This window comes from Hyperolius riggenbachi, chromosome 7, assembly GCF_040937935.1.
Source record: "Hyperolius riggenbachi isolate aHypRig1 chromosome 7, aHypRig1.pri, whole genome shotgun sequence".
In the NCBI taxonomy this organism is placed as follows: domain Eukaryota; kingdom Metazoa; phylum Chordata; class Amphibia; order Anura; family Hyperoliidae; genus Hyperolius; species Hyperolius riggenbachi.
In genome coordinates, this window is record NC_090652.1 from 118,639,899 (window position 1) to 118,666,561 (window position 26,663).

The 26,663-nt window shown below is 42.6% G+C and overlaps 1 protein-coding gene across 3 annotated transcripts in view; it reads left to right on the plus strand.

The window, feature by feature from the left end:
• LMTK2 (lemur tyrosine kinase 2) overlaps window positions 1-26,663 on the plus strand; it is a 212,486-nt gene that overhangs the window by 32,905 nt on the left and 152,918 nt on the right. For all 3 annotated transcript variants that reach the window (XR_011022726.1, XR_011022727.1, XM_068244571.1), the window contains exon 2: window positions 17,945-18,060. Coding sequence is in view for 1 of the 3 variants with exons in the window: in XM_068244571.1 (XP_068100672.1) it covers window positions 17,945-18,060 (116 nt within the window). In the remaining 2 variants the exon portion in view is untranslated. The remainder of the gene's footprint in view (window positions 1-17,944; window positions 18,061-26,663) is intronic.

Consider the following 26,663-nt stretch of genomic DNA (forward strand, 5'->3'; position numbering starts at 1 on the left):
TTGATCCAGGACCAATTAATCTGTTTCCTAAGTCCGTATGTCAGGCTTTTGATTTAGTTATAATCCCCTCTATGCAGCAGCTTGGGTTCAGGGCTTAATGACAAGTTCATCTTTAAGATCTTGGCTTATAGCGAGATATTTACTGTGTGAATCTGGAGCTGACACAAGTACCAGGGTAGGTCCGCTACCTGTTGCTCTGCCTTTTGGACTAAGCTTGGAATGACACTCTGCAGGCGAACTACATGAACAACCATAACAATATTTTTATAGCGCTTTTCTCCATGGGGACTCAAAGCGCTGTGACCCTGCATTATGCATTCTCAAAGGTTAGGGAAAAGAGGTGAGTTTTTAGCCTTTTTTTTTTTTTTTTTTTTTTTTTTTTTTTTAAAGCTGTCCAGCGAAAGAGCCTCTTGTACTGATTGTAGAAGTGAGTTCCATAGAGTAGGGGCTGCATAGGAAACGGCCCGAGCACCAAATGTTAAGTGTATCCTGGGAATAACCAGCTTCATCTTGTTGGCAGAGCGGAGGGTGTGTGGAGGGGCATAGAGTTCCAATAGATCTGCTATGTATTTGGGTCCCATGTGGTGTAGAGCCTTGAATGTCAGCAGGCAGATCTTAAAATTGATCCTCCATTTTACTGGCAACCAGTGAAGAGTTTGCAGTACTGGAGTGATGTGTGAGCTGCGGTGGGCATTGGCTAGGAGTCTGGCTGCAGCATTCTGTACTAGCTGTAAGGGGCGCAGAACGTTATCTGTAGATCTGATGAACAGGGCGTTGCAGTAGTCTAGGCGGGAGGATACAAATGCATGAACCAGGGCAGGTAGGTCTTCAGCTAGGATAAGGTGTTTGATTTTCGCTATATTTCTTAGATGGAAGAAGGAAGACTCGACGACAGCTGATACCTGCTGTCTGAGTTTTAGATTTCCATCCAGGATCACCCCAAGATTTCGCACAGTCTTTATACTGTACAGTAACTCCCCCAATTGCTAGTTTGAGGTGGTGAGCGTTATGAACTTTATCCATCATGTGTGGACCACCTACCACCAACACCTCTGTTTTGTCAGAGTTCAGCCTCAGCCAGCTGGTGTTCATCCAATTTTGTAAATCCATTAGACACTCATTTATGGATGCTGATGGCTCTTGGGTGCCAGGCTTGAAGGACAGATACAGTTGTGTGTCATCTGCATAACCATGGTATCCTAGGCCATAGTTCTGGATTATTTTATCCAGTGGGAGCATGTAGACTGCAAAGAGTAATGGTGATGGTACAGAACCCTGTGGAACTCCATAGGCAAGTGGCACTGGATTAGAGTAGTGTGTGCCCAGATATACTTGCTGAGTCCTGCCAGATAGGAAGGTTTGAAACCAGCTAAGAACAGTACCCTTTAGGCCACAGTAATTCTTCAGTCGCTGGATTAGTATTTCATGATCCACAGTATCAAATTCTGCAGACAAGTCAAGAAGAATCAGAATTTAGCAATCGCCCTTTTCCCTTGCAGTAAGTAGATCATTCATTACTTGGACTAATGCCATTTCAGTGCTGTGCCTTTTCCTGAATCCTGACTGAAAAGTATCAAAGATGTTGTTATCTGTAAGCCTGGCTTCTAGCTGGTTGGTGACTGCTTTCTCGATAACTTTTGATAGGAATGGTAAGTTCGCAACAGGTCTGTAGTTGGTGACAGAAACAGGCAGGGCTGTGGAGTCGGTACAAAACCTTCCAACTCCGACTCCTCAGTTTATGAAACCTCCGACTCCGGGTACCCAAAATGGCTCAGACTCCGACTCCTTAGTCTAATACTTACCAGGGCTGTGGATTTTGTGCAAAATGATCCGACTCCGACTCCTCAGTTTATGAAATCACCGACTTCGGGTACCCAAAATTACTCCGACTCCTCGACTCCGACTCCTCGACTCCGACTCCACAGCCCTGGAATCAGGATATAGTGATGGTTTCTTCAAGAGGGGTTTTATGACTGCTTTCTTTAGTTCTTCTGGGAAAAGTCCACTTTGCAAAGAGCACTGAGTGATTTTGTAAAGTGCTGGCCTGATCAGCTCTGGGCACTGCATTAAGGATCCAGTTTGGCCAGGATCCAAGTCGCAGGTAGTAGGGCGGAGACTTTGAATGAGGATTCCAAAATCTTCTTCACTCGGTGTCAAAGTGTAATCCTGGCACGGATGGAGACACCTTGTTTGTGAAGAAGGCAGAGAATTCTTCACACCTTTACCTGGAGAATGTGGTTGGGTCTTTTAGGCAGGAAGGATTGCAGAGTGATTCCACTGTGTGGAAGAGTTGAGCAGCTCTGTTGTTGGCTGTAGATATTTTGTGCGAGAGTCTGATTTTTTTTTTTTTTTCTTTGTTATTGCTTGTTGGTATTGTCTGAGGTGTTGAACTAGGCTAGATTTGTGCTCCTCAGACCCTGATTTACGCCACTGTCTTTCTAGTCTGCGCCCTTTCTTTTTTAGATCCATGATGGTTTTGTCAAACCAATTAGCTTTCTGCTCTTTGGTTGCTGATTTGGTGCGCCATGGGGCAATACTGTCAAGTGTTTCATATATCGTGTTGTACTGGGTTACTAGAGTGTTTGGGTCCATTTGGCGGTGGAGCAGATTTGTAAAATCCAGGTTGGCAGTTATCCTCTCCGGTTTTAATTTATTCAGGGGAAGGATTTTGATTGTTTCTTTAGGGTGCTGCTTGATAGAGTGATAGTAAACTGTATTATGTGATGGTCTGACCACACCACTGGGGTTACTGCTATGTTACTAATGTCCATTCCAAGGTGGAACAGTAAGTCTAGGGTATGCCCTCCTCTGTGGGTAGCTGATTTTACAACTTGTGTGAAGCCTAGTCCACCCATGAGATTTATTAGTTCATTTGCATCTTGTGATTGAGTGTCATCAGCCCAGACGTTGAAGTCACCAAGGATGATCCATCTCGGATAAGACAGTCAGCATGGCCAGAAGTTCTGAGAATTCCTGTAGGAATGGGTCAGCATCTCCGGGGGGACGATAAACCACTAAAATTTTGAAGCCTTTACCAGCTGAGATCTGGGCACCTATACATTCAAAGGACTTTGTTGAGCCAACATTCAGGGCTCTGAGCTGCAGGGTTGTTTTGCCACAAATTGCTACACCCCCTCCTCTGCTGTCTCGTCTTCCCTCACTTAGGACTGAGTAATTGTATGGGATGGTTGCTTTCAATGTGGGGCACGCGTTGGCATCAATCCAGGTTTCAGTGATGCATCAAAAATCGCATGTCTGAAGATGTGCAATTCAATCCAGTTACCGTATATGTTGACTAATAAGAGCATCGGTTGGGAGTTCAGTGGAGATAACCGGTTTACAGGTTTCTAGCAGCTAATACACTAAGAATGCATACACATATCAATTTTTGATTGGCCAATCACTGACCAGTTTTAGCACCTCCATGTAGTATGAGAGTCAACAGATATTTAATGCTATGAGCAGAGTGTCACGGACGGTTGCTTGGCTGCAGACGCGTTCTAGAACCGCCCGTGAAGAAAATGCAATCGATTCTCTGCATCAATTCAATTCAGATCAATAGAATCTGGATTGGTTGTGTAGGGGCTACCCGTAGCAACCTGGAGTTCCTCTTTCTCTCAGCTTTCACGGAACAGCCGTGAGGAAATAAGGCGAATCTGGAATATTCGCCGTCGATTTTTCCAATTTCTTGGTCAGATTTGCCAGTCATTGCAGCGATCAGAAAACTGACTTTTCTGAGTATTTTAAAAGACCATTCTTTCCCTCCTTCCACCAAAAGGGCAGGAGCCTGCTGCAGAGTGTCCCCGGCATCAAGCTGTGCTAATGGCCCATCCATCAGATGAAGTTGATAAGCAGGATGGCAGAACCAATTTAGTGGGGAAAAGTCACTCTCTGGCTACAATCCCAGCAGGGGAGCTGACACATAGCTTGCTGCCCAAAAGCTTCAAAAGAGCCTTCACCTAGAACTGACCTACTGTTACCTCTAGATGTATATAATATTCCATTCTGCTATGTGTCATATTTCCTGTATTGCCAAGCTGGCAGGCTCCCCAAACTCCCAGAGCATGCTGGGCCTGGTCTGGCGCTGGTTCTGAAACCGTTTCAGAACATTCTGAGGTAAAGACTGCCAGTTAGGCAGTTCGAAAGTGCCCTGATGATACCACAGGGGTCCTACCCCTAATGTTTGGTATCAGGCTGCTGGGTAAATCGAGACAGACCTGAAAATGTTAGTAAATCTGCCCTGACCTATACGGTTCTGTGAGATATAGCCCATATATGACTAGATATGCTTTCTGGTCCCCAGGACAAGGGGAGGGCTCATCTCATATTCTAAGGGGGTGTGTGGCTCCCGCCCTCACTCCCTCCTACTGGATCAGGGGCATAAGAATGGCAGAGGAGCCAAACTCGGGATCCTCTACTTTGAACACCATCCTGAATATATCCTTGCCAGCTTGAGGACATGCTGGCACCTGGTTTGTTTGGACTTTGAACTGAAACAAAAGAACTTTACAAGTTTTCCCAGAACAGACATCTTTCCACGAACCTGAGTATTTTATCCTTTTCTTTTCATACTGGCTAATGTTTCTATAATTGTTGTTTTTAATAATTTTCTGTATATATTCTTTATATTGTTTTCAATAAACCGACGCTAACGTCAGTTTGTTTTTCCGCTACCCTATTATTCAGCCATACACAGAAACTGAACCCGAGTCTCTGAAGAGACGCTACTATTGTACTGTTGCTAGTGTCAAATATCTGATCGATATCTGCTTAAAATGATTACCAACTACCTTAACCACTTCGTCCATAGGTCAGTAGATATACGTCCTCTGGGACTTCATCTAAGCCACAGGTCAGTAGATATACGTCTTGTAGCAGAAGCAGTGCTGTGTAGGATTGGGCTTGCTCCTGTGCATATTTCTGGCACTATCTGATGCAGGACTAATTGGTGAATGGGAATATAAGTTTCCTGAGCTAATGAGAAAGATTTTTACTATTAAAGGTACTTTATGTTCTCATTTTATAGTGAAAAACACACTTTGTAGCACTATTTCAGAATCAAATATCTTCACCATAAATTGTGACCGGAACATAATCGAAGTTTTGTGGTAAGCAGTAAGAATAGCCAAACAAAATGTGTGTTTTTTATCGACAGTAGCACTTTTTATTTTTCAACTGGAATTGGTAAAACTGAGAAATACATGTTTTTTCTATTTTTTTCTTTGTTTTCCCATTAAAATTCATAGAAAACAAAATTGTTTGATGGAAAAAAATGGCATACAATGAAAGCCTAGTTTGTCTTGAAAAAAACAATATATATTTCATTTCTGTGTCATAAGTAGGGATAAAGTTATTTCTGATTAAATAGGGACATAGCTAAACTGTCAAAACTGCTCTGGTCAATAAGTTGAAAACAAGGTCTGGATGCGAAGTGGTTAAAGAGCCAGCCTTAAGGTCGTCATAACCAAGATTAGACAGTAGTGTGTGCGTGCTCACTATAAACAGAATATTTATAGGTTAACAGTTTTACCTCTGAAAGAAATACGCAACACTCAGCTGTTGAATTTTATAAAATTATCTTGTTATTAAAAAATTGATAAAGCATTTAAATACAGGAATATACATCTCTCCAGTTGTTGTCAATCATTCCAAAAATACATTTTCATCCAAAAAATACATTTTCAAAGTTCCTTTAGTTAAACCAGTCCATTTCAATATAGCAAATATTCTGCTGTAGCTTTTATTCTTCATCGATAATTGTGGTCTCTGTATTGTACAGTGTATGGTACACACAATATAGCTTTATCCTTAGAAAATGATATATGAAGTTCTATTCTTGTATAAAGAACTTAAAGTAGCTATCTCTTAATCACTCAAAGCTTGGTAATTATCTCTAAGCTTGCATTTGCATTTGAACAGTAATGCTTACTGATTGTATAAAAAAAAATAACATAGAAAAAAGTTATCTAAAAAACTCAAACTGCTGAAGTTTAAAAAGACAAGTCTTTAACGTTTATATAGACTAATTGTCAAAGAATTCACCAAGAATAATTGCATATTACCCCTCTTGGGTTTCAGAATCACAATGGAAGGTAGTCTCTTGCTAGACCTCAATCATCTCAGTAGAGTTTCAGGCTTGATGCTCTAATGTGCTAGCCTGCTAGGCCTTTTTATTGTAATTTTTCCAATATGGCGTCGGGGTAGGGGATTTTACATGAAGTCATGTTCTTTTTATAACATTACCTCACCCTTTATTTTTAGATAGGGATATCTAGATGCACCTTGTGGTTATATGTGGTAGTAGCAGGCACAAGAGATGCCCCCTGTGGTTATAAGTGGTAATGGCTGACACAAGTCTTATGGCCTGTTTTAATACAATCTGAAATAAAGTGTATATTATTGATCAGCTTATTCGATATGTGTGAACACTATGTGATTAACATCTTACGTATAAAATAGGCTTAGCTAAGCAGTGTATATCTTGACCTTAGATGGTTGATCTTACTAACACAACAATACTGCATAACATGTGAACATCTCTTCAATACTATCTCATTCTTAACCTTGTAGAAATAAACAGCTCACTTCCAAAAATAATACTGTAAATTACAATGATCTAATTCTGTTTCTGTTTGTACTCACAAATCTCGAAATTCACTCAAATAATCTGCAAACCATTTCAAATATTGGTACATAGGCTTCAATTCATCAAAGGGTGTTCAATAACAAAATCCCAGTCCTTAAAATACCGCTTTCGGTATTTTACACTTCACTGTGCTAATTCATCAATATTTTCACATGTGTGGTAGAGGTTCGTTAAGTTACCGAAGTACTACGGCTTCAGTTCATCAAAGGCTGTTAGATAACAGCAGAGTGGTGCAGAGCAGCTTGGAATGTCTCTGTGTTGTTACAAGCTGATAACAATAGAAGGCATCCAGACATCCCTTTACATGTAAACGTGTGTTATATTTACTGTTACTTATACTGCCTCTGCTGCTCTGAATCTGTCCAGTGTTTCTTAACATTTTACTTATTTGCCAAAAGGTAGATAAACTTCCTGGAGACATTACAAATGCCATGCTTGGTGATTTCACCACTTGCATCTTTGCATATTCAAACAGGGACTCAAAGGGTTAAACCACCGAAGGACATCTGGGGATATCTTTTGTCCCGTTCTCTCTGCTCACTGCCTGGGGGGTCTGGAAGCTTGTGTGGAGAAGCCTGTGTGACCTATCAGCGCTTGCAGGAGAACAGGGGCTGTTTCTATTGGCTGCCTGCTCCTGTTAATCATGAAAACATTCACACAGAAGGCTTTCGAAGCCTGTAACGACGGGGGGAGAGCTGGAGATAAACACCGAATGTGCTAGCGAATGTGGTAACCTTGATGAATTAACATTTACTGACATTTGCTGACATGTGTTGAGCACTAGTCGGTAATTTATCTCATTGCTCTGTGATTTCAGCTTCTCATTCGGTAACAGCTTTGATGAATTAACATTTTCTTAAGTGCTCCGTTAACTCAGCTGTTTTCAGCATTACCGAATGCGGTAATGCTTGATGAATTGAAGCCATAGTCTGGCTAGGGAGATGATCATTTCTCTGCATTAATATGAGATTCTGACACTAGCTAAACAGAATAGAGTGTGTTTAACCGTTTTTTTTTATTTGTAGATCTAGGCTCAGCAAGTCAGTGGGTGCCGCTGTCCCATGATAACAGCGGTGGTGGCAGTTATACCCTGAAATGGTGTGTAAGTTGTAAGTACCGTAAGCCACAGGCTCCCTTCTAGTCGGGCTGCTGCCTAAATTCCATCGGTTCCTGCGTACAGATCGCGACCACATCTTGCATGGTCTGTGGGCTGAAACCGATTGGAAGGTAATTTGCGGTCTGGCCACCAGGGGCCCTGTGACACAGAGTGTGTAGGTAAACCCTCATACTACATGGAAGTGGTAAAATTGGTTATGAATGTGTAATTGCAGTATACCTAGTGGTGTGATGCATTACATTTTATTTCCTGCCTTTGTGCAGATATCTCTTATGCCTAGTACACAACATTCAATTTCCAGTCAGATAGATGGGTCGAATCGATAATTTCCCACAGGTCCGATCAGATTTCCGATCACTTTTATACAAAATCCATTGGAAAATTGTTCGGAAAACTGATTGTACCTGTTTTTTCCCCTGTGTGGTTGAGTTTTATTCAGTTGCATGCAATGGGACAGAAATGCAAAGCGCTCAGAAAGGCAACATGCAGTGCATTTATGGGTGGGTAAAGGTGGCTACTAATGATACAACTTGCCGAATGATCGTTTACGAATGATTCTTCGTATGAACGAACGGAAATGATCGTTTGGGATGACTTATGGACAAAACTCTCCCAACCAATCCAATCAGATTAATGAAATCCATTCAAAACCCGGATCGATTTCATTAATTGTATTGGTTTGGAGATTTTTGTCTGTGGTCCCAAATGATTATTTCTGATTGTTCATATGAAGAATCACTCGTAAACGATCAATTGGCAAATTGTATCATTAGTGGCCACCTTTATGCTAGGTGCACACCATACAATTTTGTATTAGATGGTTCGATAGAAAATAAGATCGGACATGTCAGGAATTTATCTATCGTTTTCTGATTGATTTCTCATAGAAGAGAATGGAAATAGGTAAGAAATGATAACAAAATAGAATTGGAAAATCGACAGAAAAAAGCTTCGTGTGTACCCAACATTTGACTCGGACTGTGTTTGTGGAAACAGCGTGCCATGATCTACATTGTTAAATACTGGTAGATGTCCTTGTGATAGAGAACAAACTGCTCAAAGTGCACCTAGGTACCAGCAATATTTTTTCCTTCTTCCCCATTCACTTACACAGCATGCTCAGTATACAAAACCTATTTATGTCTGGTTTTCCCACTTACTCAAATCTAAATTTATTCTGCGTCGGTCTCTCTCACGCTTCTTTTAGACTTCACAGCTCTGCTGTCTTGTTAGCCCTGAGGCAGCAGAACAGATGTGCTCCTCAGAGGATGATGGAAAAAATAGATGACTGTATACCTGTATCCAGAAATGTGTACTTGTTGGGCCTCTGCAGGGTTGGAAAGGTTCATGGATGTTGTGGTTAAGGTATACATTCTTTGCATGTTTCCACTTCGGCTATCCAATCAGATTCAGGTGAACATTTCTCGTTCTGTCAGCTCTAATACGGCTTGTCTATGCCACTTTTTGTCAAGCACGAGCAGCAGTTTATTTATTGTATTCATAAAGCACCAACCTATTACACAGAGCTGGACATTAGTTTAGGTGACATACAGAAATATGACAATACAGGAATGCAAGAAAAACCAGATCATGCAGCACAGTATGAGTACCAGGTAATGCTTAGCCAGTCACTGGATGGAGCATGGAGATTAGGCAAGTTAGCAGTTTAATTTATATGGCTAAAATTTTGAAAATTTCAGTCTTGCTTGTTGGGTCTCAGTAGGTGACAGGTGTACTGTTGAGGGTACGTGGGTTCATTTATAGGAACTTAAACTTTAAAATTTACAGTGGTTTTTTTTTTTTTTTGTTTTTTTTTTGTTTTTTTTTTTTTGTTTGATTTCTGGTGATTCAGTGGTGCACAGTAGCAAAATGATTTACAGAAACTTAGTCAATTTTCCTACCTAAATTGTTTGTAAAAATGCAGGTGACAAATGAGCCGTATGAGCTGTATTTCTCTATAGCACAATTGCCATGATATGATAGTTAAACGGACAAGACAATTTAATTTCAAGGAATGATTGTTTTATTGAATTCTGAAAGTGACTTCTTCCAGTCAAACAGTCAAGGCACTGCATCTGCCTTGAAATCACTGCTGTGTAAAACGTATTCCACGGAACTATATTTAGACTTGTTTCTTCCTGTTTACGGTAGTCTTCCATTCCACTACCAAGACAAACCAAATGCTGCTTGCCAACACTTGGCGTAACTAAAATATAAATTGCAGTTCACTTTAAACCTAATAAGTTGCCAAGATACATTGCTCCACACACATTAAAGTATGATTCTCTCACCCGCAGGATCTGTACTCCACATATGGGCTTGAAATCCCTGCCCCCTAGGCCTGGAAGATAAATCGAATTTAAACCGAAATCGCGATCACCAAGATCACAATTTCGGAATAGTCAGTGGTGATTATCGTGATGACGTCATTTCCGCATGGTTGAAGTTTGAAGATACAGCCTCAAACTTCACCCCTCAAGTCCCGGCAGTGTCAGCAGTGTTGGACTTGCTTTCCGCACAAGTCCAACGCTGTCCGTCCTCTATTGCCGTCTGGTGGTTCTTGTGCACGGCATACTTCCTGTATGTCGTGACATACAGGAACCAGGAAGTATGCCGTGCATGCAGGAGGCGAAGTGGACAGATGGGCATCGCTGGATTCCTGCTGGAAGGTATATCCAGCACTGCTGCAGCTTGGAGGGACAGAGTGGGCACGGAGAGAGACAAAAGGGGCACAAAGAGAGACACAAAGGGGCAAGACAGACCAAGTGGGGGCACAGAGAGAGACCCAGAGAGGGCACAGACAGAGACAAAGGGCACTAAAAGACACAGAAAAAGGGGGCACAAAGACACAGAGGGTGCACAGAGAGAAACAGGGGACAGAGGGAGAACAAAGCTTAATTTGAAGGAAATCGTGAATCGAATTGAAATCGTAATTTGGCACAGAAATCGCTCCATTCAATTTTTTCTAAAATCGTTCAGGCCAGTGCCCTCTTTCTGAAATTGGGCCCTGGCAATTTTTTTTCTTTCCTAGCCATGGGTGCAAAGGATGCTGGGGTATTGATGTCATGACTCCACCCCGATGTGCGGCTCCAAGCCCACACCCACGATAAAGAGATGTAATCTGATCCAAACAGTCACACCTGGGATAAGCATTATAGCATGCTGTCTCCGATTGCTCTGCCTCTGCTCACTTCTCAAACTGCTGTACCAAAACAAGTCGTCAGTCCAGCTCATAATCTGTACAGAGCATGTGTGGGGTTTTACAGGCATATTTGCATGACGGGGAGGGCACAAGGCTGGAGGGGAGCACAAAATACTGGATGGGAGGACATATTGCTGAGGGTGTACTTGCAAGGAATCAACATGAGGAGAAAGATGGAGGTGCTACTACAGATATAAATATCTATTCTGGACACTAAGATGTACCAGATGTAAATGTTGTATGCAGGGCTGTGGAGTTGGAGTCGAGGAGTCGGAGCAATTTTGGGTACCCGGAGTCGGAGTTGGAGTCAGTGATTTCATAAACTGAGTCGGGAGTCGGATGATTTTTGTACGAAATCCACAGCCCTGGTAAGTATTAGACTAAGGAATCGGAGTCAAGGAGTCGGAGCCATTTTGGGTACCTGGAGTCGGAAAATTTTTGTACCAACTCCACAGCCCTGGTTGTATGGTCATCTAACTGTACACAGTGCATAGACTAAATGCATGTATTGCCATTCAACTTTTTTTTTTCCGTAGGTAGTCTTTTTAAAGCAAGCCAGCATAGGTTCAATATACCTGGGCTGTATTTAATTAACCCCTTTTATAAAACAGACATCAGGCTAGGTGAACACATAGCAGAAACGCTAGCGTTGCAGAAAATGCTGCATTTTTGGCGCTAATGGAAGTCAGGACAAAACGCATATGCGGTTTGATGCGTGCGTTTTCAAAAACGCTACTTTTGTTGCATAATCTTCAAAACTTCAGCAAAACCGCACATAATGAAAAGCAATGGTATGCGTTTGTGTGCTTGGGGTAAAAATCTCTGTCTTCCTAGTGATTTGCATAAAATGCAAATGAAAAAACTCATAAATGCACAAGCGTTTTGTGTATGAAACCCCAAACGCATTAAAACACGCAAAACGCGTCTGTGGTAAGTAACCGCAAATGCACAAAAAATGCACACAACATTAAGCTTTGTATGTTATGAGTGCACCCAGCCTCAGGTGTAATATCAGAGGTGGGGGGGGGGGGGGAGGGGGTTACTGCCAGGCAGAGCTGAACTGTAACCTGGCTATAAACCATCTACTAATATGCACTTACTAGATATTAGCAAATCACAAGCATTCAATGAGGCACATAGCCTGAAATAAAAACCGTCCCCTCAAAGGAGTGAAACCTGGGGCTGCAGTGGCCAGCAGCAGCGTGGGTCCAGATGGTGTGTGGACATCAGGTCGCTCTCCGAGGTGATTGTGTGCAGGTATCGTCAAGACGCGTATCCACGCTTTCGTCAGTTAACGTACCTGCATGCACACTGCACTCATATATATGTGTATATGTGTGTGTATGTATGTATGTATGTATGTGTGTATATGTGTGTCTATCTATCTATCTATCTATCTAATCAAAAGATCATTATCTGCAAAAGATCCATTCCTGCAAAATGCATTCATTGTCTATGAGATCTGCAGATCATCATACACACCTTGTTTAACAGGCAATCCTCTGCAGATCAGATCCACCAGGATGGATTTTCAGATCTGCAGATGATTGCAAGATATGCAGATGAAGTCTGTTAAAGGGAACCTTAACTGAACGGGGGGTAAAGATTTTCACTTACCAGCCCCCTGCAGCAGTCCTGTGCCCTCGGAGCTGCTCTGGAATCCTCCGGTCCCCCGCTGTCACTTAGTTTCGTTTTTGACGACTCACCAGTCGCCATACGTATTATTGGACGCATTCCCTACTGCAATTAGCACTGTCGTGGACCTCAACGCGTACAAAAATACGCGTTGCCACATATCTACGCGTGCGGAATGCGGTCCGCAACAGTGCTAATTGCAGTAGGGAATGCGTCCAATAATACGCATGGCGGCCGGCCGACTGGTGAGTCGTCAAAAATGAAACTGACAGCGGGGGACCGGAGGATTCCAGAGCGGCTCCGAGGGCACAGGACTGCTGCAGGGGGCTGGTAATAGCCCCAGGTAAGGTGTGTATGAGGATCTGCAGATCTCATAGACTATGAATGCATTTTGCAGGAATGGATCTTTTGCAGGAAGAGATCTTTTGCAGATAATGATCTTTTGGATGTGTACGGGCATCTTTGTGTGCAGCATCTTGCAAAGATTTTAGCTGATGGGGAGTGCAGCTCCATAGAATAGACTGTGTAGAGTATGGCTCTCATACTACAGGGAATGGGGTAAAATTGGTCTGTGATCTTGCCTTTTCCAAAGACTTTTATCTCAAGTGTGTATGCAGCATTACTCTATAAACCATCTACTTAACACTTTGTGGCAGAGAGAGAGAGACACAGGAGCACACAGATAGAACTGCAGCTGATGATTTACACACAATTGAAGCTATATTTCTGCTTCCTATCATTCTGAACAGATCCCAGTCACAGTATTCAAACCAGTGAAGATTGATTCTGTATGCCCAGCACGGGCACAGTCCTCCATAGTAATGCCCACAGTGAAAACTGTTCTCTGTAAATGTCATTTTCTTCATATAAAACATAAGAAAAAAAAAAGCCTTTTGTATTGCTATTTGCTAGCAATTACTGGAAATGTATCTAGCATTTACAATTTAACTTTGATAGTTGTCCTTTTAATACAGGTTTCCTAAGTATAATCTGCTCCATACATGTTACTGAAGGGCCCCTCCATACTTGCATCTATCTGTTTGTTTATTATACTAGCCACTGGCTGTTTTAGGCTTGGGTACTCAAGCAGAAATTTAATAATCAGTTATTTTATTTTTGAGCTGAAATCTGGGAAATATGAAGCCCCATTCCCTTTCATTATTTGCTGTGTAGCTGGCTGAATATACTACACCTCCACTTCACAGCAGAAGAAAATCTAGGAATTGGCATTCCAGCCAAAAGAGGGAAGCATAACCGTTCATGCTAGAGATGGGAAGAATCCCAAATTTCCTTGAATCCCCAAAAAATCTTGAACCTTTCAAATCTAACTAATCCTGTACATAAGAATTGTGATCAGTGGTTGGCAGGTGGTCTCCGAGGTCTCTCTGGCTGCAGCACAGCAGATTTGGCAGCTGCTCATGAGGCAGCAGTAGGTCTCTGGGACTATTGAACTGTCTGGCGGGTCAGTGGTGGTCTCTCTCTGGCGCAGCGCAACAGCTGGTCTCTGGGATCTTTTACTCTGTTTAGCGGGTCAGTGGTGGTCTCTCTGGCTGCAGTGCAGCAGCTTGAGACATCTGTAGGTCTCTGGGTCTGTCACTCTGTCTGGCTAGTCGGTGGTGGTCTCTCTCCGGCTGCAGCAGTAGGTCTCTGGGTCTATTGCTCTTTCTGGCGGGTCAGTGGTGCTCTCTGTGATTTCTCTGACTGTAGTGCAGCAGCTTTGGCGGCAGCTTGTGAGGCAGCAGTAGGTCTCTTGGATCTATTGCTCTGTCTAGCGGGTCAGTTGTGGTCTCTGTGGTCTCTCTGGCTGCAGCTTTGGCGACGGCTTGTGAGGCAGCGGTAGGTCTCTGGCAGGTCAGTGGTGCTCTCTGTCTGGCAGCAGTGTGGGAGGCATGGATGGTCTATCACTCCTGTGGGCTCTGTACACTCTGGCTGCTCGGTCTCCCTTTCGTGAGGCGTGGGGACATAACGCTGCAGGGTCAGGATTCATTGGATTCGAATTGCGGAAATTACGTCGAAACTCAAGATTCGAGGGATTTGTCGTCCGACCTCTAGTCCATACATGAGCCAGAATTATATTTTCCTGTGGCCACTGATGAAAATTCTTAGATGACTCCAAATAAGTGTTGTTTTTTTTAAAGTCAGATTTAAATACTGTGGTGGTTTTCTAAAGGTGTTCATGCTAAAATCTTCTTACTGTGCAGAGAAATGTTTAGTTCTAAACGCCTCTGCATCTGATTGGATGATTGAAGTGTAAGCCATGCATGCCGTTTTCAGTAAATCATCCACCTGTGTATTCACTACCCTAGTTAAGAGATGTATTTGTCTGCTGGCTGTTGTTACTCATGATTCCTAGTAAGGAATAATAAAATAAATGTTATCGGTAAACAATAGAAAAAAAAATCATTAACGCGGGTGTTATTTTTAAGCTGAATAGAAACAGATGCTTTATACAGAAGTATAGCGACACGTGTGAAAATCTTGTCAGCCACCATGTCATATGTTCGCCAGAATAAGAAGGAGCAAGGCAGATGAACAGGCTCTGCCTCTTCACATTGTGCCAGACATTACATTCTGGGCTCATTATAATGTGCTGCAGAAAGACTGAAGCTACCGTACTGATGCGACATAATGCTGTCTGTTGTGCTGATCTTGTGGCCTCCGTTTGGACCAAGTTCTACTATTGCAACTAGTGTAACATGCAGCAGCTGCAGTGCATAGTAGGGATCAGCACAGTAACATTTTACATGGATCACTTTTTCCACATTGTTCTCATTTCCAGTTACTTTGAATTGTCTGACCAGGGCCAGATTTACCATACGACACTATAGGCACCTGCCGGAAAGGTGGCTCGCTCGCGAATTTCATACAGGAGGAAAAACGCACCCGTGTCATTTTTCCGTGGATTGCGTCAGATTTTCCATTGCCATACATTGGCTTGGCTGGAGCATTCAGAGGCGAATTCGCATTAGGACGGGTGATGCGTCTGTTTCGGAGACGTGGGGAATTGGGGCCTAAAAAGAATGATCTTTTTTTTTTTTTTTTTTTTTTTTTGATCAGTGCTTCAATCTAAAGACTGAGCACTAGTTTCTCATTTATTTTTATTTGATTAAATGCATTTACTAAATTAAACATCAAATGCATTGCATATACATGGCTAGGAAAAAAACATCTTTCATGTGTGCAAAATACTTCCCTCCCACAGCCTAATAGACACTGGTGTGTGTTTTTTTTTCTTACAGGACAACTAAAGCGAGAGGTATGTGGAGGCTGCCGTATTTACTTCCTTTTAAGCAATACCAGTTTCCTGGCTATGCTGCTGATCCTCTGCCTCTAATGCTTTTAAAGCCATGAACCCTGAACAAGCATAGGTAGATCAGGTGTTTCTGACATGAATATCCGATTTGGCCAGATTAGCTGCATACTTGTTTCTTATATTATTCAGACACTACTGTAGCTAAAAAGATCAGCAGGGCTGCCAGGCAACTGGTATTGTTTAAAAGGATGCAAATATGGCAGCCTCCATATTAATCTCACTCAGTTGTCCTGAAAGGGCAACTGAAGTTAGGAGAATATGAAGGGCTGCCATATTTATATCCTTTTAAACAATTCCGGTTGCCTGGCAGCCCTGCTGAGCTATTCAGCTGCTGTAGTTTCCGAAGAACACCAGAAACAAGCATGCAGCTAATCTCGTCAGATCTGACAATGTCAAACCCCTGATCTGCTGCATGCTTGTTCAGGGTCTATGGCTAAAAGTATTAAGAGGCAGAGTATAAGCAGGACATTCAGGCAACTGTTTAAAAGATAATATGGCAACCTCCAGATGCCTCTCACTTCAGTTGTCCTTAAAAGTGGTTTGAGACTTGATACACAAAGAATACCTCTTGATACACACAAAATACCTAAGCAATGCATGCTACACCATTTTATTTCCCTCACACAAATATATGTATTGCCATGTAAGATCTCTGGCTATTTGCCCCTGATCTGGAAATGAGGTTGCCCACTGTATTGTGGGAATTGTAGTTATATGAAGGATTTACACTGGGGAGTAGTTGATGGCTGGCATCCTGTCGTCATGTGCTCGGTCTAAGTTTTATGTATAATCGCATGTGTCGTTATCAGCGGGAACAGCATCTGTAGAAATAGCATTGGTGTCTGTTTAGTAATTTTGTTTCTTCATGTTCTTTTTTTTTTTATGCTAATATATGCTCATTTCAGCTTGCTTTTGTTTGTGTATCTTCAATCACCATTTCACTTGGCTTCATTCAGAATGCAGATACGCTCACCTGCTAATGAGGCCTCTCTGTTTCCTGTGCTGTAAGCCCGAGCTGAGCTCGGGCTATGCCGCGCAGGAAGATATCTCAGCCCCTGGTGGAGCGATTTGCTCCATTTAAAATGCTGTACGCGCAGCTAGCACTTTGCTAGCCGCGCGTACAGCTTGATCGCCGCCGCTCTGCGGCGATCGCCCGTACGCAGCGGCGCAAGAGGGCCCCCCCCCCGCCAGAGCCCTGCGCTGCCCGGACCAATGAGTTCCGGGCAGCGCTATGGGCTGGATCGGAGGTGTCTGACGTCAGGACGTCAGCTGACGTCCATGACGTCATTCCGATCGTTGCCATGGCGACAGGAGAAGCCAAACAGGGGAGCGCGTTATATACGCGTTCCCCTGTTTGCTATTGATGCCGGTGTCGTGTCAGCTATTGCAGCCTCTCATATTTTGCAGCCCCGCATGCGCAGTAGGAGCCTGCGTCCCATTCAATTGTGCAGCCACGGTAAAACGTCATAAATATCGCCGCTTCCGGACCAGGTACACCCCCGAAATTTTCAGGGGAGGAAGGGGACCCCCAGATCTAGCACTGTGCCGAATTGCAGCCCCCGAGCCCCGCTGGTTCCCGACACTGATTGCAGCAAACCTATCTCGGGAACTAGCGGGGCTAGGGGCCTGCAATTCGTCACAGAGCTAGATCTGGGGGTCCCCTCCCTCCCCTGAGAATTTCGTGAGTGTAGGTGGTGCGGAAGCGGAGATATTTCAGCTAAATAATGTCTAACTTCCCACTGAGCATGCGCCATACTCAGTGAGGAAGGCTGCTTCCGGGCTGCAATATCTGACATTACACCAGCGACGATCGCACTAGAGGGACACATGCGCCCTCTAGTGGTGTTTCATGTAGCTACCACTCTGGTAGCTTTACATGAAACACAAAAAAAAAAATTTAAAAAAGGATTTTTGCCATTTTGGCAAAAAAAATTAACCGCCAGGAGGGTTAACTGACATAGCTGATTTAGCAGAGCAGGCACTGTGCTCTCACAATTGCTAACAATGCCTGTGTTTTTGCTTCTCTTTCAGAAGTCAGTCAAGTTCCTTTGTTCCCAGTGCTGCTGTCAGTATGCAGTTTCATAGCTTTGGTTGTGCTGTTGGTAAGCTGTATTTCCTGCTGCAAGGAGAACGAAATAGATTTCAAGGTGAGCTTATTTTTAACTCCTTTATCAAATTTTAGTATGTAAAACTTTTTTAAACGTTTTTGTGAAAGAGTGAAAAGCCAGTTTTCAAATGTACATGGTAAAATTGTGGAGCTGAGTATTACTGACCATTCTGACAATCTTGGTCTGGTATGGCACAACCTGATATATTCCAGAATGGCAGACATGTTTCTTGTGATTTAATCCTAGTTTATCGCTTTTTTTTTTTTTTTTTGTGTATACCGGTATTTCCTGGTACTATAATACACAAATACTACATTGAAATTAACATGGCATTACATATGAAAGATAGTATTCGAAATAATTTTTTCAGTATTTGTAAAGTAAGCCCAGAATATTGGAAGTTGCTAAAGCGGATGTCCTTTTTAAATGGTAATTCTCTTGTGTTAGTATCTTAAAGGGACAATGAAAAATCAGTTTTACTTTCCTGCGGCTTCTACCAGCCCCCTGCAGCTGTCCCATGCCCTCGCAGTCACTCACGGAGCCTCCGGTCCCCAGCCGCCAACTAGTTTCGTTTTCGCTGACAGGCCCGGCCTGGTATTTTTCTTCTCGTTCCCGTCCGCAATAGCGTCCTGCGCAGGACAGAAGCTATTGAGGAGGGAACATGAAGAAGGATACGCGTGGCCAGGCCTGCGCAGGCGCAGAAAGTCCCCGACTCTCTGTCAGGGCCTGTCAGCAAAAACAAAATTAGCTGACGGCGGGGGACCGGAGGCTCTGTGAGTGACTGCGAGAGCAAAGGGCGGCTGCTGGGGGCTGGTAGAAGCCCCAGGCAAGTAAAACTTTTTTTTTTTTTTTTTTTATTATTCCTGGCTCAAGTGTCCCTTTTTAACTGTGCAATAAGTATTACCCCTGAAAGATCAGTATGGTAATGACCTTTGTAAGGATTGGAAGCCTGTTCTGTTTCATGGGGAGAATGACTGAGTGATAACCTGCTGTGGGGGGCACAATCGAAGTCCATCATTGGTGAGTAAACCTGACAGATCACTAACTACATGACTCTAAAACCTGGATGCACACTGGTTTTTGAACCATTTTTCCATTCCATTGTCAGAGGAAAAATGAATGTGTGTACTATACTTAAAGCACAACTGAAGTGAGATTATCGAGGTTGCCATATTTATTTCCTTTTTAAAGCGATCACGATTTGGAGCCTGGGTTCAAAAACTGGTACTTACCACGAAGAGGGAGAAGCCTCAGGATCCTAATGTGGCTTCCCTTGCTTGTGGGAAGCCCCCCGTTGCTGAGCGCGGCCCCCCTCCACATCGTGGGTGCGCGGATCCTCTTCTGCATTCATGGTCGCAGGCAGTCTCGAGTGTCCACTGCGCGGACATGAATGCGGTAGAGGAGCCGTGAGGCCCAGATAGGTTTAGCAGCAATGCAGTGTCGCTAATCTTCGGGGGGCCGCCCTCGGCGACAGGGGACAGCAGACCACTGAGGGAAGCCTCAATAGGATCCTGAGGCTTCCCTCTCTTTAGGTAACTATCTGATTTTGTGTACCGGTGCTTTGGTTCTGCTATACTTTAACCTTTTCCGAACCGATGTAAGTAAATCCTACGCTGCACTTGTGGCTGCTTTAGGCTGATGCTGCGTAGGATTTACGCCACCCGCTGTTTCCGCTCCCGACGTGATCGTGCGCACCCGGGAGGGGAGATTAAGCTGGCATATGACAGCTCACATCTCCCCTCAGTGATCAGAAGCCATTGTGTATAGCTACTGATCACATGATCACTACGATCGCTGGCGGATCATAGTGATCACCAGTAAGAGCTGCGGCGGTAGTGGGCAAAGAAGAGGATCCACTTGCCTTCCTGCTGTTCCCCTGGCAATCGGCGCTCTCCTCCGCTCTGGCCGGCATCCTGGCTCGCTCCGGTGTCAGTGCCGGGTCCCGGCCTGATGACGTCTGTGATGATATATAACATAGGACACTGGCAAAGGCTAATATGGAAAGGATTCAGGTGTTTTATTATTCCACCAAAACGACTTGGATTTCTGCAACCTCGATATTCCAGCAAAACAGAACTGAAATAACAGCAGCATAAGCAGAACTACCGGCATATGTAGTGTCCACAGATAACTGCATACAGTACAGGAAGTCCAAGGGGAAAGTCCAGGCAATTAGTCCAGTATTCCATATGCAGGCAATGCAATGCTTCAGGAAGCTTCTTTAATCCCATAACTATTGGTTCCAAGGGTTTAAAGAACAAGTGCCACAGCTTGCTGTTTCAATCACTAAGGCTCAACACACACCATACAATCTTGGTTGTACAGATTTACCAAATCTATGTAGTATAAGGGCCAACAGATTCAAAATACCTTGAATGATTGGATAAGCTTTTCTACTACATGAAAGTGGTAAGATTGAACATCCAAGATTGTATGGTGTGTGTTGAGCTTTACTCACACCAACAGCCCCAAGTACCTGACCTTATATTGCAGATACAGGATCCTGTCTACCTGTGGACACCTTGTTCTCAGACTATTCAGTAGATACAAATAATCCCCTCCTCCAGGAGCTGTGTGGTCCAGCAGAAAGGAGTCAGACCATTGTCTATTGGTAAACATGAGCAGATAAGGACAAGTCTGCCAACAGACAGTAGAACAATAGACACTCCAGCAAGCTAAAATCAACACAAGACAACATGCAGATCACAGCAAGCATTCTATGCAGGAAAGAAATACATGTTGCAAGAATAATAAAAAGCATACATCACAATGTCGTCAAGCTGCGTCCTGTAACCAAGCGGCAGTACAAGCGTGGATGCTGGCCGGAGCAGAGGGGAAGTGTTGAAATTACTTCAGACAGGTCCAATCTAATTTCCGATAGTTTTTCTGACCGATTTTGTATAGAAGTGATAGGAAAATCAATCAGAAAAAGGATCAGAAATATGATTGAGCCTATTGGAAATAATTGATGTGACCAGTCTTTCTGATGGGACATTTGCATGGTGTGTACCAAGCATTAGAATGACTTCTTATAACAAGAGACTTTAACAGCAGACTGGCAAAAGACCATCAGTATTCATCAGCTGGTTGATGCTTTCTCTTATTGACTTTCATTGATTGTGGCACCTTCAGGATGTTAAAGGCAATGAGCAGCTATTAAGATAATGAAAGACTTGTCATTGCTTTTTAAAGAGCTGAAGCTGCTGTTCTTGGCTTCCATTGGTAAAATGGTGAGAATAAAGATTTGTCTGGCTTCTTAATTTTCTTAGCAGATTTTTTTTTTTTTTTTTTTTTTTTTTTTTTAGTAGTAGAAAATAGAAATAAAAAGTAGACCCTGCTATTCTGTAAACAAGACATGAAATGTTATGGTATATAGTTCTTACAGGTCTGACCCTGGTTTTGCTGAAGCCAAGTAATCAGCATACCAGCTGTGCACCTGGCATGTTCTTAAGGAAATTAAATTGGGAATGACTGCCTCAGCTGATAATAGTGTGTGTACGGCAACCAACCAACCAGCGGCTAACTTCTTTGAGGAAGCTGCTCCCACCGCGTGACGTCATCCATGCGCTACTGTCATCCCTAAACCCCCACCCCGCATAGCAACAGTACACGCGGTCTGCTACACAGCTGACACGTGCCTGTACTGGCCGGCCCAGCGATGTTGCCTGGGCGACACACATCACAGGTGTGTACACACATTAAAAAGCGGAATATAACCCTGCATTTCAACTTTGCTCTAAAACATTATTTACAGTATATTATATGCAACCAGCATTTTTTTTTTTTTTTTTTTTTTTTTACTAGACCAGCATTGGAAGGGTTACACAGAGTTTTAAAGTTCCTGGAGATTTCTGCAGACGCATCCGAAGCTGAAATAGATACATTTTGTTTACATAAATGTATCTAAGTGTTGAATGTTACACACTTTGGCTGTCCTCCAGCTCAGTCAGAGAGAGTGAGTCGCATTCAACACTTAGATACATTTATGTAAACAAAATGTATCTATTTCAGCTTCGGATGCGTCTGCAGAAATCTCCAGGAACTTTAAAACTCTGTGTAACCCTTCCAATGCTGGTCTAGTAAAAAAAAATGCTTTTTGCATATAATATGCTGTAAATAATGTTTTAGAGCAAAGTTGAAATGCAGGGTTATATTCCACATTAAGTCTTCTTGCTTTGCTTCCTCAACTACCTAAAACCAATTCAGATGTAGATTACTAGGAAATCTGAGATCTAAACAGGTGCTTCTATGATGCAGTTTGAGGTTAAATGCCATTTGCGATTTGTTGATGAAGTGTGTGGTACAATCAAGTCTTGATTGTGCTCTCTGATGCCTAGTACACACCATACAATTTTCTGTTAGATTTTCTGTAATTAGATTATTTTCTGTAAAGTACTGGTAGCGACTGGTCATTATCTCTGGTGCATTGTCTTCTGGTTATCTCCTGCTGAGTAGAACAACGTTTAATTGCTTGACAGACGGTTAGATAACTAATTTCCAACATTTTGGAAATTGTCTATCTGGCAGGCAAATCTTACAGAAAATCTTATAGAAAATTGTATGGTGTGTACTAGGCATTATGCTAGGTATACACAGTGAGATTATGCGCCAGTATCGAGCCCGCGGCTCAGCTGAATAGCAGGTGGGAGTCACCTCTCTTCATTTTGCTTGGATTCAAAGGGCCAGGGACAAAAGCCATTGTTCTTTTTATTGCACCTTTATTCCCATTGAAATTACTTAATTTGCGCACAGTGATAGATACAGTAAAGGTGCGTACACACGCACGACAGCAGCCAACGACGGGTCCGTCGGCACCTCCCACTGGGCGGGTTTTCAGCAGACTGTAGTGCGCCCGGCGGATCGTTCAGGAACAGCCTTATCAGTTCGCCGACAGTGATTACACACGCACTACAGTCTGCTGAAAACCCGCCCAGGAATGACACTTATTCACTCTTCAGTACTGTCAGTTATTGCTAAAAACACACACATTGTAAACACACTAATATAGCAAGCATGTTTCTCTTGTTACATGTTCCCCTTTATGAAAACTTGTGAGTAACTTCGTAAGTATCCCAGACACACACATACGTTAGGTTGTCAATAGTGAGCGGCGCTGCACATGCCACAGTAATCCAGGATCGTCATGCCGGCAAAACCTGCCTGCTCTGTATCCACTCAACCCGGCTGCACTAGATGACATTTACTCCACTCTGTTGGCTGCACACTCCTGCATAAGGTGAGTGTCCACACCTGAAAAGTTTGACTCGCGCATATAAGCAGACAAGGGGACTTTTAAGCACATTTTTTTTTTTTTTGTGCTAAAAAAAAGACTGCTTATATGCGAGTATATACGGTAGCTGACTTTTTGTTTCCTCTCATGACTGAGTATCCTCCCATGACTGAGTATCCTCCCTAATAGCAATTATCACTCTCAACACACACAAAGATTGCCTGGGCCCTATATAGCACTCATTGGAGCGATTTGGGGCCTTCTAAGAATCGCCTGCGATTCCAAAAGTGCTTCACTACTTTAAGCCTATGGCGGTGATTCTACAGGAGCATATGCAATTTAGCAAAATCGCATTTTGCCAAATTGCAGATTTTCGATGTGATTCAAGGAATGCAGGCCCCAAAATCGAATGCTCTGAAGTCGAACGTTGGTGTTTATTAGAATGATTTGTGATTTTTCTAGTGGACCCCACCCCTTACTGTTCAGAATGATGGTGTGAAAGCCAGCATGTTTCCACATCCTTGCCATTACACCAGGAACTCTGCATAGCTGGGTGGTGGAGAGCTAATGAATGAGCCTTGATATAGTAACCCCCCCCCCCCCCCCCCAGAAATCCAGAATTCGGTTACTTAGAAGACTCAAGCAACCAGAAAAAAAATGTTTGACCTTGAAGAATGCATACTTACACTTGAATGAATACATACTTTTACACTTCTTTATACAGTAATAAATCTGTTACATTAAGTTAGGCTGTTCAGTGACCTGCAAATAATTCCAGGTTAATGTAGGATGATAGAAATGTTAGTATGGTGCATAAACCCCCATACAAATGCTCACAAAACAAGTGGATAGTAGCAGTGACTATGCTCAGATGTTGTTTGTTTCTTAAAGGGACTCCGAGCAGTGCAGAAACTATGGAAACATGCATATCATTTTAAAGCTCTCTTTCTCCTCTTTCCAATGATATATAAACCACCGCCCTACATCTTTTAGTTTTCGCTGCGGCCGCGATTTCGATCGCGAAAATAGAGAAAACTAAAAGGCGTCAGGGCGTTAGGTGTCGTCAGAAAGAGGAGAAATAGAGCTTTAAAATGATATCCATCTTGCCATAGTTATATTGTATTACACAGGACGACACTTTCCCCAGTGTCAGCAGCTCCATTCTGCTGAATGCAGCTGCTGACTTTGACAAAGTCGTCCTGTGTAATACAATATAACTATGGAAAGATGGATATCATTTTAAAGCTCTCTTTCTCCTCTTTCTGAAGATACCTAAATCGTTGCCCTACGCCTTTTAGTTTTCTCTATTTTCGCGATCGAAATCACGGCCACGGCAATTTCAATCGCAAAAATAGCGAAAACTAAAAGGCGTAGGGTGGCGGTTTATATATCATTGGAAAGAGGAGAAAGAGAGCTTTAAAATGATGTGCATCTTTCCATAGTTTCTGCACTGCTCGGAGTCCCTTTAAGTAAATATGCAGTACTTTTTCAAGGGACACCAGATGTGGCAAACGGGTAGTCCCTGGCTAATGAACAAGATAAGGACTGTAGGTTCTTAACCTGCATCTGTTAAAGGACAACTGTAGTGAGAGGTATATGGAGGCTGCCATATTTCCTGTTAAGCAATACCAGTTGCCTGGCAGTCCTTCTAATCTATTTGGCTGCTGTAGTGTCTGAATCACACTAGAAACAAGCATGCAGCTAATCTTGTCGGATCTGACAATGTCAAACGCCTGATCTGCTGCATGCCTGGTCAGGGTCTATGGTTAAAAGTATTAGAGGCAGAGGGATCAGCAGGACTTCCTGACAACTAGTATTGCTTAAAAGCCAATAAAGGGGCCCATACACTCAGCCGATTTTCTGGCTGACCGATCGATCCCGATCGATTGATTGATCGTTTGCAAATCGGTTGACCGATCGATGGCCGATTTCGATGGATTTCCATCGAACTGGCAGGGTGGAAAATTTAGGTCGATCTCATGAGATTGCTTATCAGTTTGCGTTGGCTTTAATGGAAATCTGATGGCAATAAAATGCCATCAGATCGAATTTCTATAGATTTCAAACTGAAATCTATTGGAATTCTATCCTGGTAAAAAATGTTCTAAAAACGCATCAGATAGATCATCAGATGCATTTCTTATCGATCTGCTGCCAATCTGACGAGTGTACGGGCACCTTAACTATGGCCACCTCCATATACTTCTCACTTCACTTATCCTTTAAGTCGAAACACTGTGCCATCTTTGTTGACTGTACCTTCTCTGTGCCTCCAGTTTCTCCCTCTGTGTGGCATCTTATACCCGATTGTCCCCCTTTCTTAAAAACGAAGTCTTTAACCACTTAAGCCCAACTTGACAAATATATTTGTCCAGTGTATATGTGGACAGTGCACCACCAGTTTGCTACTAAATGAGGCACATGTGGTATCATTTTAACCGTGACGAGTTGTGAAATCCATTTTGGTGTGTCTAAAACCTGTGAACCACGTCACATGAAAAATAGGTAGGGACAAACTCAATCAAATATAAAAAGTCATTTTCAGAATTATGATCAAACTTGGGAAAGTTTTAGCAACACTACAAGAGACATATGTGGTATCATTTTAACCGTGATAAGTAGTAGAATAGAGTTTAAAGAGTTTTAGGATTGAGGCACATGTCTCCTGTATTTTTTTTAGTCACAAACTGAATCAAAAGAAATTACATTTTTGCATATGCTGTACCTAAATAAAAGACTTGTAAAATGAAAACAAAGTGACAGAATATGAAAGAAACAACATATATTGTTACCTTAGGAACCTGGCTTTTTAAATATGTATGCCATAAGAGTATATTACTATTATTTTTCAAAATAAGGCCTTGTAATCATCGACAGTGTACAATGAGAAAGCAAAAAACACAAAACAGAAAAAAGACACCTTTATTTCCAAATACAATATTCTCTCCATACATTGTGCTAGGAACATAATCTAAATGCTGCAATAACCAGGATGGATGAGCAAATAAAATTAGTGGGTTTAACTTCTAGTCAACACTGTTTAATTTAAAGCTATAATGGATGTAAATGGAGAAATTGTTTTTTTCATCTTTTTCCCTTATTTTCCCTTTAAAATGCATAGAAAATAAGGTGATTACTAAACAAAATGAACACACACTAAAAGCCGAATTTGTCCTGAAAAAAAAATATATAGATCATTTAGTTGTGATAAGGAGTAATAAAGTTATTGGCAAATGAATGGGAGCAGCGCCTATATGTGAAAATTGCTCTCGGGCTGAAGTGGTTAAAAAAAAAATAAATGTTCCCACAGAATCAAATTTCACATTTTCAGTTAGTTCATATCCGCTATCAGTTATATCATATCAGTTCGTAAGTCGGGGACTACCTGCATCATAATGCGGATCAGTTTCAG